At 38.0% G+C, this 11,749-nt stretch overlaps 1 protein-coding gene across 1 annotated transcript; it reads right to left on the bottom strand.

Annotated features, from left to right (window-relative positions):
- Positions 1-3: 3 nt before the first annotated feature.
- On the bottom strand, positions 4-5,445 carry zpax4 (zona pellucida protein AX 4). Its single transcript, XM_056269645.1, has 17 exons — positions 5,360-5,445; positions 5,192-5,274; positions 5,015-5,104; positions 4,799-4,926; positions 4,223-4,363; positions 4,093-4,152; positions 3,854-4,021; positions 3,625-3,721; positions 2,632-2,855; positions 2,406-2,559; positions 2,119-2,327; positions 1,292-1,409; positions 962-1,167; positions 761-878; positions 418-587; positions 245-342; positions 4-163 (listed from the first exon to the last, which is right to left on the bottom strand). Exons 1-17 carry the CDS (start codon positions 5,380-5,382, stop codon positions 28-30), a joined length of 2,223 nt encoding a protein of 740 aa, XP_056125620.1. The 5' UTR covers positions 5,383-5,445; the 3' UTR covers positions 4-27.
- Positions 5,446-11,749: the final 6,304 nt, after the last annotated feature.

Below are 11,749 nucleotides of genomic sequence, written 5' to 3'. Positions count from 1 at the left end.
TAGGCCTACATGGAGACCAAATGGCTCTCAGGTAGTTAAGCCAATTAACTTGCCCATCACAGGATCTTTGATTTGTCCAATTCCAGGAGTCTCAGCTCTGAACATCCGGTCCACAGAGAGGCTTTCAGTGCCACGTACAGGGTAAATGCACCTCACGGTCATCCTTTGGGGGTGGGTGGTAGAATGGCTGTGTGGTTAAGAAAGTTGGCCACTAATACACAAATCACTAGGCTACTAAAGTTACCTGTATGCAGGATCTCTCGTGATTACTGGCTTGCTGTCTGTGGAATACAACTCATGAAATATGATTTCGTTTTCATAAGTCACATACTGCTGATCAACCTGAATAGAGAGAAGAAAAAAAAGTTAAATCAAGTAACTTTCATATGCATGGGGAAGATATGCATTTAACCACACCTGAAATCTAGTGCCACAGGTGTTAAGTCCAAAGGAGAACAGGACTCTGCTCTCATCAGTTTCTTGAGGTCTGCAGCTTGGGTCCAATAGTGTGGTTCGGGCAGGGTCTGCAGTAGGTACCACTTTAGTGACGTCACTCACTACAGTCATCACGCCCTCAGCAGAGCACACTAAAACAAAATATAAGGAAACCATTCACTTGAAAGTAAACCAGACTATTGTGTAAAGTGACCATTCCATCCCTAAACCTATCAAGCAAGCCAAAACCAGTTCATATGAGAATTGTGCTTTCTGGTGCCAATGCGATAAATTTGGGTGAAGCCAATAGGAACCGCTGCATTACCCAAGAGCTCAGTGGTTTGGAAGAGACAGCATTTGCCTGAAGACTGTTCAATCTCCAGGGTTTTAGCATTTCTGGTGAGAAGTTCAAAAGTGCCATAGAACTGCTGCAGTGTAATATTCTACAACAGAGGGATGTTAACTTCAGCAATTTTATAAAACTTAATGCCTTTCAACAGTTAGGCCCTGCGAGTGGTTAACAAACCTCATAGCGGTATCCAATTGTAAATAGAGGGACATCCAAAATGAAGGTGTTGCTGTCATTGGACATAATGTAGCCACGCTCAGACACCAGCTGTTGGGTCAGCGGGTAGTGGCCGATGACAATGTCCCACAAGTAGTCGTACTCATGATAGGCTCTCATGAAGCGCATGCCATTGTTAGCACACATGCTGTCAAAGACGGGTGGGACTGTTGAGATAAAATTGAACACCTCAGTGTATGGCAGACAATGCATTACAATATTGTCAAATGTTTTAAGGGTCTAAAAGTTCCAACAGAAGTGCAAAACCTCTTAAAATACTATGATCCTTACCGACATCATGAATGGAAGCACTCAGAGAGGAAAAATAGTAATAGGGCTCCATTTGAGGAAGGATATTCAAAGTCCACTTAATTTCCAAAGAGTACTCCAAAAAGTTCTCTGCAATGTGCTGCAAGAAAGACACGACTCAAAAGCCAGACTTTGGGGAATCTCGTTTTTAAACACATGGATCTGAAATCAGCTTCAATTAGTCAATCCCCTAAGTCGAAATGCATAGAGCAGGTGTTGTTTTACCAACAAACTTTTTGATGCTAATGACACCCTCAAAAGGGTCAAGGTAGCTAGGAGTATGCATTTGTATTGAAAGGCACACCATGTAACTTTTGGCTTAAAGAGTTGACGCATACAAGTTATTTTAAATGATTCCTCAGGCCAATATACAGCGTTTGACACTATCAATGCTCTGAGCGGGGCTGCCCTCTTGAAATACCGCCTATGTAAGTTTGGAGAAGACGCACCGTCTTTGACCTGGAGAACGCATCGCTTTACGACCGTCACGTGACCACAGGCTCGGAAGAGTCAAGGAAAAGAAAACGAGAAACCGGGAGAGTCTCACTCGGTCAGGCTTTCACTTAAAATAGGATAAGAATGAGCATCAAACAGAAATAACCCGGCGCGCACAGCTCTTAAAGGGGCCACACCTTATTTCCACTCATTATTTACGATAGTACAAGTATTCCACAGCGACTCTAAGGGTCGCTGTTTGACAAAAACGGAATTCCTACATAGTGTACCTTAGAGTAGAAAAGCCATACATTTAAAAAAAAAAAAAAACCTGACCTAGAGAATGGAGAATGCAGTTACGAAAGCAAACTCACCTGCTTCACAACAAATTGGGCATCAAATGGCACTCTAATGATATACGCAAAAGTATTATTGTCTTGTGGGACTCTAGTGATGGAACATCCCATCTGCATGGCAGTTGACACGGATAACTCCTGCCCATTCAGCTCCAGGGACATCAGCTCCACATCAAAAGGAATATTACCTAGGTAGACCGTGAAGACTCGTTCCTCAGGTGTCGTTTCTGGAAGAGACAGTACAGTTGTAGTGAACTTAATCCTCACAGAGCAGCAGTGACATGCCCATTTAATATCCAACTCACGGTTAATTGAAAAGGGAACACGAGGAATTGCGGGAGTGGCCATTTGCTGGAACGCATTGTACTTGGTGTCCACACCATTCTGGTCCACAAACTTTTGCTGGTAGGTCAGCTGGACGGTGTACAGCTCATGATACATACCGTCGATCACAAAGCTCTGTAGGCAAATTAAGATTTAACACTGGATGCTTAATCCAGGATCATACAGGAACAGAACTCCAGACCATACCTTTCTAGTCCCTCCCACTGAAGCAAAGGGGATGCTACTGACAACGGCCCCTTCATTGAATGTCACAGAGTAGCCTCGGTCTATCAAGTTCTGTTCATCTAGGAGCTCACCATTAACTCCCACATCTATTGACTCACTCCTTAACTCAGAGGGTGGACCAGCCAGAGGAGTCATTACTGCAGGGGTCCTCCAGTGAAGTCTGTAGCCATCAAAAAAGCCTTCATCTGAAATGATTTATTAAAATCAAATATGGAACCTGAAAACCGAACTCTTGCAACATTGTTCAGATGCACAGCACGTGTCCCTTTTTCACAATACCAAATAATCAAAAGTCACTGTTCTTAAGAGTTAGTTGCTAAAAAAAAAAAAAAAAAAAAAAAAGTCAATGATTGGATCATTGCAGTGGTTGTTTCTAGCATGTTAGATGTTCATGTTAGCATGTTAGATTTGTCAAGAGACAAATGTCAAGATTGGCACCTCTGAGTCCAGACCTTAAATTCATTTGAAGTCTTTGAGATGTGCTGGAGACTTTACAGAGTGCTGGACTCTTGCATTGTCAATACAAGATCTTGATTCATTTTTTTATAAAGTACTTGCCTCAATGGAAATAACATTAGAACATTTCCACTTCCTATTTTTGTTCAAGTCTTGTATTTACAAAGCAAGAGTCCAGCACTCTGTAAAGTCTCCTTCAGCACATCCCAAAGACTTCCAATGAATTTAATGTCTGAACTCAGAGGAGCCAATTCAGGTGTAAAAATGATTCATGCTCCCCAACCATTTCTTCACAATTTGAGCCCGAATCTTGACATCGTCATCTTGGAATATGACCATGATGCGTCTTCCTACATGGTTGTTTAAGAAATTAAATGCTACTCCCCAATTAGGGTTAGAATAACTGTTGCCAAACATAACATGGTAGAAACAATAACTGCAATAATGATCCAATCATTGAATCTTTTTAACCAGGCAGTTTACATGTTTTGTTCTTACCCAGTGAGCAGGAAGCAACCAGGTCCACCATGACAACCATCCAGTTCTGTCTAAAAAACACAGTGGCTTGGATCACTTCAACTGCAACACCACTGACCTGAAACAAGTTAAACAGTGATTAAATCACAAGGCAGTTCTAAATGTCTGTGCAAACACTTGAGATCAGGTCATATGTACTCGTTCTCGGTTAAGGGGAAGTGACATTAACCATTTTGGTTATGTGGCATACCATTTTGACAGAAGCATAAGGTTGTCCAAAGGTTGTCCGAAACACAAGTCTGCCAGGTGTGATCATTATGAAGTAGCCCAGAGCAGCAGCATCTTCAGGCGACATGACTTCAGACTGCTGTCCATCTTGCTGTAGCATCACCTGCCAGGCCTCCAATGAACTTCGGGGCTTGAAGAAAAACAGTGCAGCCAAGAGCATGTTTCAAAGTGAACCATTAAGATAAACAGCTAGCCACTTACCACAGAGAAACCTTTAACACTGCTGGCTGTAGGGCAAAGATGATCAGTTGTCACAGACACCTAGGGGTGAGGGGGAGAGAGAGATTAAATAATCAAATAAATACACATCATAAGAAAGTCTCACTCATACCTCCATGTAGTTCTCCTCACAAGTAATCTCTCTTGGAGAAAAAGGAGAAACAGCGCAAGTCTTGGAGACATTGAAAAATAATTCACCACCACGCTCATCTGTAATGATCACACCGAACATGAAGGTGAAGACCTCATCATTCTGGGGGAGAAAATAAAAAGTTTAACTTTATCATCCCAAAAGTTTGAGGTCAACAAGAGTGTTTCTGAGGTGTTATGATCAAGTTTGCATTTAAGTACAGGTATATCGGGAGGTTACACATTTAAAAACTTAACAGAATTGGTTGCCTTAATATTGAGTTAATACAAAGGAAATTTAGTAAATAGAATCTCAATTAAGTTATCTGAAATATTAATTATCCAAGTTAATTTGACAAAAGATAAGTGCAATAAATCATGAACATAATTTACAGTGTACAGTTTTTGAATACACCAACACTTTTTCCTGTGATGGCAAAGCTAAATTCAGCAGCCATAACCCATCTTTCATCACATGATTCTTCAATCATGATGATCACAACAATCACTCAAATGAGCATTATCCTGAAAGTTGTCCATCATTAGAAGCGTTTTGTACCTGATTGTCTGTGTGACAGGAGAAGTATGAGGATCTGAGAACAACACGACCCAACAGGGGATCGACAGAGTAAGTGTAACCACACTGAGCCCCATAGAGGTCTGTAACAGGATAGACACCTGTGGCATCTAAAAAGACCAAAAAAAGAGAAACACACCATGTTGCATTTATAAACAACAAAAGCACATGCTAAAAGGATGTAAAACTCAAACGCACCAACTGCCTCAAAGCGAGGCTTAACGCCAGAGGATGGTATGTCTACTGAGATGAACAGGGAGCGGTCCTTGCACTCAACCTCAATGGGAACTATGAGCGAGCAAGACAAAAAGTTAGAAAACAAGCAAACACAGACATTAACCCCCAATGATAGATGTCTCTTTAGAAGGCCATTACCTTGCGGCGGACTGGGGGACTGCTGGAACATGCTTTTGAAGTCACGTAGAGCAAAAGATACAGCACACAGGAAAAGCACCCCTCTAAAGAGGAAGAAACAATGCCATGTCCCATTAGAATCACTTCACATACAAAAGAAAAAGAAAAAAACGGGTTAAAAACAATTACCCTGAAACAAATCCAACACCCATAGCCACTGATTAACTGAAGTATGGTAGCTTAAACCACTACCAAAAAGGCAATAACACTATCCTGACCTACACAGCTAAGATTACCAACATACGACTGCTGGCCAGATTTAAAATACATTATGTTGATTGACTTGTTAGTAACTAGATGTGTTGATTGGCTACTTCAACGGCAGTTGAGCTTATTAGAACAAGAACATTAGTCATAATAATTGACAGCGGCTGCAGAACTTCCTGATTGGCTGTAAAGCTCCGCCCATCATCCAGAGCTATAAAAAAGCCAATTTTGTTTTATTTCAGATATGTTTTAAAATCACCCTGGAGTCACTAACTCATCTTTTATCACTAATAAACATGTTTAAACGTTTGAAATAGCTTGAATAGGCTACACCCTTGCCTCGTTCAATGATTATGCAAATTAGCCCCGCCTCCGAAATTCCGAATACTCACGCCAGCTCAGAGATCCACTCGTTGACGATTACCTGATTTACAAGGTGGTTTGTGACGTCAGAAACAGCGATTTTAAACCGCGTTTTTTAGACTGCCTTTGGTTCACTGCAGTTTTAAAGAGAAAATACTCAGCAATGGCATTGACTTATGAATGTACACTTGGTTTGTCTTAAAGCATAGCCTATTAAAAACAACACAGACATATAAACAACATTAAAAACTTGATTTTCACCACAGGGGGGACTTTAATAAAAGTAAGACACTTTTCTTTTTTTTGTGGAAAATACCCAAATTACATTACATACAATAAGATCTCCCCACACTGGCAGTTTTAAGATGATAATTTACAGTATGCGTTACATATCGTCAAAAGTATGAATTACAGAACACAAAAGACTTCCACTAGATTTAATTGTAGGTTTACTGTGTTTCTTTGTTTGGAAAACGCAAGACATCAATGCAATTTTGAAAAAAAAAAAAAAATGCTGTACTCTGTGCTTCCACATGTTGTACTGTAAGTCCTGCATTCAAGAGTCAAGAGAGAAAACAAGATATACACTGCATTGCTGTTGTCATAAACAATTTTCAGACAGATTTTTGCAGGCTGATATTTGTTGGCCTGTATAAAAAATACACACAATAGCCTGGCAAAAGTATGAATAAAGTCACTATAAAATGAGTAAGTGCACTGGAAAGTTATATGGAATTATTTATGTGAACTAATCAAGCAATTTTTCAAGAATTCTATGGAAAATAAATATTGGGGAAATATGAATACATAAAATCTACAGCCCAGTGTTTAAAGGACTTCTTTAAATGACACTTCAAATATTATTTTATAAATTATAATCATTTACATCTTTCATTCTTTCACTCAAAGTTATTCTTATTTGGAAGTTTCAGGGCCTTTTCAGCAGTACAAAAAAAATATTCGTTCTCAACTAATTTAATAAAACTGTCTAAAGAAAAACTATTGAACCAGTGTAATAATGTTCCTGTCCACAAGGTGGAAGCAAAGGCATATAACACATGTGCCAGGATATGCTTTGAGTGTCAACTGCAAAAATCTCTGAACCTGATAATCCTGAGAGAAATAGAAACAAAAAGTTTTAGCATAATAAATAAATGAGGTACTAAACAAACCATATAATACATGAAGTCAAGATACCAATAAAGTCAAAATAGAGTTTTTTTCCTACAAGTTGTCATAATTACTTGAGATATAATTTCAGTTTCTTTATAGTACCTAAATATAGGCTAATTATAGTGAGTTTTAATTAGCTCTTAATATTAAAAGTCACAGAAACACCAAACACTTTTTATTAGAAATGAAAGGGAGATAATACATTTCACAATAACAAGGACAGAACCAAATAAAACTGAAAATGAGAATGACCCACAAAAATGACAACGAGAATGAGTTTGCACTCCAGATTCGACATCCAAGCATAAGGATTTGTCACTGTGACATTATGAAAATGAACCAAGCATGCTAGAGCAGCTCTGTGTGATCAGTCAGTTATCTTTCTTTATCTTTCTCCTCCGTTAGGAGTTCTTTTAGCGGTGTTGGAGAAAGTTACCTTTAAAAGTAATGCATTACAATATTGAGTAACTCCCAAGAGTAACTGATTGCATTACTAGTAAAGTAATGTGTCACATTACTATTGTGGTACTTTTCTCAGCTGAGCTATGGGCTTGCTTGTTTGTTAAAAAATGAAAAACAAAAAAACAAACAAATGAAATGCAAATGTAATGCTTATCTAAAAGACATCGCTTATTAGTATGGTTTGATCATCGAAAGTCAGCAGCAAAGACATTGGTTAATACATTTATGTGTATTTTTAACATATTTAATTATTGCAGGTTTGGGAAATATTCTGAGTTTGCATTTCTCTGTTTTATTTATTTTGAGTAATACTGATTCTGTTTTTGTGCAAGTGAGATGAGTAAATGCATGCTCACATTTAGTCTACAGCTACAATACCCATCATGTTCACACACACAACGCCTCTGCACTTACTCATGATTTCACTCAACATGGGGACAGAAGAGCTGTCAGTCAATACATGTGGAAAAGTAACTATTTTGTTGTAATTTCAAAAGCCTAATGCATTACTTGAAAAAGGTCATCTGATTACGTAACTCACGTTACTTGTACACATCCTTCCCAAGACACATTTATTAAGAATAAGAAGGTGGAATGCGTGGAAAGCTATAATATTGTTATCGTTTTGGTTTGAACACAGAGGCTCTGTGTAAAAAGGGACAGCAGCGTCTTTACTGTCTTAGAAAATTGAGATCATTTAACATAGACAAGACACTGATGGAATTGTTCTATAAATCTTATATAGAGCCAGTGTTGTCCTTTTCCATTAGCTGCTGGTTTGGAAATCTTAGTGTGAAATATAAAAATTCACTAAATAAATGAGTCAAAAACAGTGGGAAGATCATTGGCAAAGAGCAAAGATGTTTGACATGTTTAACAGAAATGTTTTGAGTCGAGTCCATTCTGTGATTTTAGACAGAGAACACTTCTTATATCCAGAGTTCTCCATGCTGCCCTCAGGTCGTCGTTACAGATTACCAAAAATAATAGATACAAATACTCTTTTGTTCCGAGTGCAATTAGGCTACTAAATAAGTCCTAAAGGTACTTGTTAAGGTTTTTATATTTTTTATTCTATATTTTATATATTCATGCTATTTTGAAATTTGTAATATGTATTGCTATTATTACTATTATGATGTACTGCGTGTGTCAGTTTGTGTCTGTCTATCTGTGCTGCATCCAAATTGCCCATAAGGGATCTTAATAAAGTTTGACTTGACTTGTAACGCGTTACATTTTACACAGAATCATTCTTATTCCTCATTTCATCCTACATTATAACACTGTTTAATATGTTTTTAAACAAGATTTCATTTTTAATTCATAAAAACAATGAAAGAGATCTCAAGAATCTTATTGGCAGCCTTACCACATGACCAGTTGTACGATAAAGTGCAAATGGACTGCTAAACTGTCTTTTCTAAAAGTGACGTGACGTGTAGCCAAGTATGGTGTCCCATACTCAGAATTTGTGCTCTGCATTTCACCTATCCAAGTGCACACACACACACACACACACACACAGTAAGTATTGAACACACACACGGAGCAGTATTTTTGCTGCGACGCCCAGGGAGCGGTTGGGGGTTTGGTGCCTTACTCAAGGACACCTCAGTTGTGGGTAATGAGCGTGGAAGAGAACACTGTTTATTCACTCCCCCCTCCTGCCAGTACTGAGACTCGAACCCGCGACCTTCGGGTTACAAGTCCGACTCTCTACCCATTAGGCCACAATGGCACAAAAAGTTGCATTGACGTCTGCTACTTTATGTATTCTCCCATCTGAATCATACACTCACTCACAGCATGGCCGTCAGCACCCAACCACATATGTGACCCTGGATCACAAAACCAGTCACAGGTATATGTGTGGCAATAGCCAACAATACATTATATGGGTCAAAATTATACATTTTTCTTTTATGCCAAAAATCATTAGGATATTAAGTAAAGATCATAGATCATGTCCCATGAAGATATTTAGTAAATTTCCTACCGTAAATATATAAAACATTTATTTTTGTGAGTGAACGCAGCACAATCACGAACATAAATGCACAACTTTAAAGGCGATTTTCTCAATGTTTCGATTTTTTTCCACCCTCAGAATTCCAGATTTTCAAATAGTATCTCAGCCAAATATTGTCCTATCCTAACCAAATACATCAAGGTGAAGCTTATTTATTCAGCTTTCAGATGATGTATAAATCTCAATTTTAAAAAAATGTAGCCATGTTTTGTGGTCCAGGGTCACATATCAGCATCCAACACTGCACCAGAAAAGATAAATATAAAAAGAACAAGAACAATTCACTCAAGGACTGAACTTAAAGATTCGTTCAGACAAGCATTGTTCAATGGAATCAACAATCTTTTAACCTTAAACCAAACAAATAAATAATGAATGACAACCTTCACCACTGTCTCCGGCTTGTATGAATCAGGGCGACAATTAAATAAATATTCTACATGTGTATTAATATGAATGGGAACGTATATGAATGGGAAGATGTTGGAATATGAAACAATGGATTAAACAAGCTTTCAGTGTCTTTAATAGAGACATATTGTATTTCTCTCTTATAAAGATGGTCAGATGTCCAGTAATGAATATTATTTATTAATAAATAAACAGTGGGTGGTTATTGCACTTTTTTGTAAAAACATCACAGCATCTCCTTATATGTATAGGCCTAGCTCTATTAACGGGTGACACAGGAAAAGCACATAATGCCGTCTGTCAGACAGAAAGTGAGGTCAGTTTCAAAGTTGAAATCATTCGATGACCCTATAACGCTATGTCATTTAGGAAAGTCCCCTCGTGAGAAATTAAGAGGAAGAAAAAATCACAAACTATAATGAGAAACAATGGTCACATGCAAGTCATATTTCTTATATTGAACTTCTTCATTATAGTCTGAGAAGAAGTGGCTAAAAGTGAAACGGGGACATTCATGGCAGGGTTGGGAGCATCCTTAAATATACAGGTCATTTAAGTTTGTATTTGTATGTGTTTAAATGACTTGCTATAATTAGTCGTTATTTATTTGTTTTGTTTTTTGTTGTTGTTTATTTAGAAAAGCCTTTCTATGGACCCGAGATGCAAATTAGTTTATGCTATACTCTTGATGTGCAATACATATTTGCAGTTTTTGACTAGAATCATGTTGTTGTTGTTTTTTTACTGTCCCATATATTTAAACTTAGAAACTTATAATTACATTGGCACAGTGTTTGGTATTATAAAGTAGAACAATTAATAAAATCCCTGATTAAAACAAAAAGTACATAATGTATTCTGTAGAATATTTGTAGTAGACAAAACACATTCCACTGGGTCTCTTCTGGCAGCTTTGGGCGGCTGCTATTGTGTTCACTTCCTGTTGTGGGCAGCAGGTTGACATCACTGTGCTTGATATGTGCACTGAGTCATTTGTCTGTCGACTGTTGAATTCAAGTCAACACAGAATTGAACAGCTAGAGATTGTGACCTTTCAGCACATTAATCAAGGCTATTATTGATTAATGTGCTGAAATTATGAAAAAGCCGTTTTTTGATAAACAGATGAAACAGAATGAATACATGAAAATGTGCGAAAGAACCCACTTATTTGGCAAAGGTAATTTCATCTGTGCATGGGAGACTGCTGTCTGGTTTGTTGGTTTTAGAGCGGTTTATTTGGGCACTTGTTAGATCTGGTCAGGCTTGGAGACCACCACAACCATCTAAACCCCTGCTTAAAGGGATAGTTCACCAAAAAAATTTAAAAAAAAATGTTGTCATTAATTTCTCACCCTCATAAACACAAATTAAGATCTTTTAAATGAAATATAAACGATTTCTATACCTCCATTGACAGCTACACAACTGTCTTTGACGCTTCAAAGGGTTCATAAAGAGATCGTAAAACTAACCCATATTGAGCGTTTAATCTGAAGAGACTCAATCCCATAGCACGCATTGTGTATTATCGTGCAATTTATACGCGAAAATGAGTTTTTACGTGCATATGATACGCAGTTTTCGCGTGCATTTGATACGCAGTTCATTTGAGTGTAATACACACGCACCCCACACCACTAATTCTACCTAAACGTATATTACACACGTACCCCACACGGATAGCCTACGCATGGGTTGGTTAGGGTAGGTTTAGTAGTGGTGTGGGCATATGCGTAGGCTATCCTATGGACGTAAAAACTCATTTTAGCGTATAAATTACACGATTAGTGTGATCGGGTTGCATGAACAGATATTGTGTGTTCTGAAGATGAACCCTTAAATATATTTATCCCTTTATCCCCTTATCC

Source organism: Rhinichthys klamathensis, unplaced genomic scaffold, assembly GCF_029890125.1.
Source record: "Rhinichthys klamathensis goyatoka isolate OS25496 unplaced genomic scaffold, OSU_Roscu_1.1 h1tg000286l_1, whole genome shotgun sequence".
Lineage (NCBI taxonomy): Eukaryota > Metazoa > Chordata > Actinopteri > Cypriniformes > Leuciscidae > Rhinichthys > Rhinichthys klamathensis.
The sequence above is the reverse complement of the archived record's forward strand: the minus strand, read 5'-3'. Positions and strand labels throughout refer to the sequence as shown.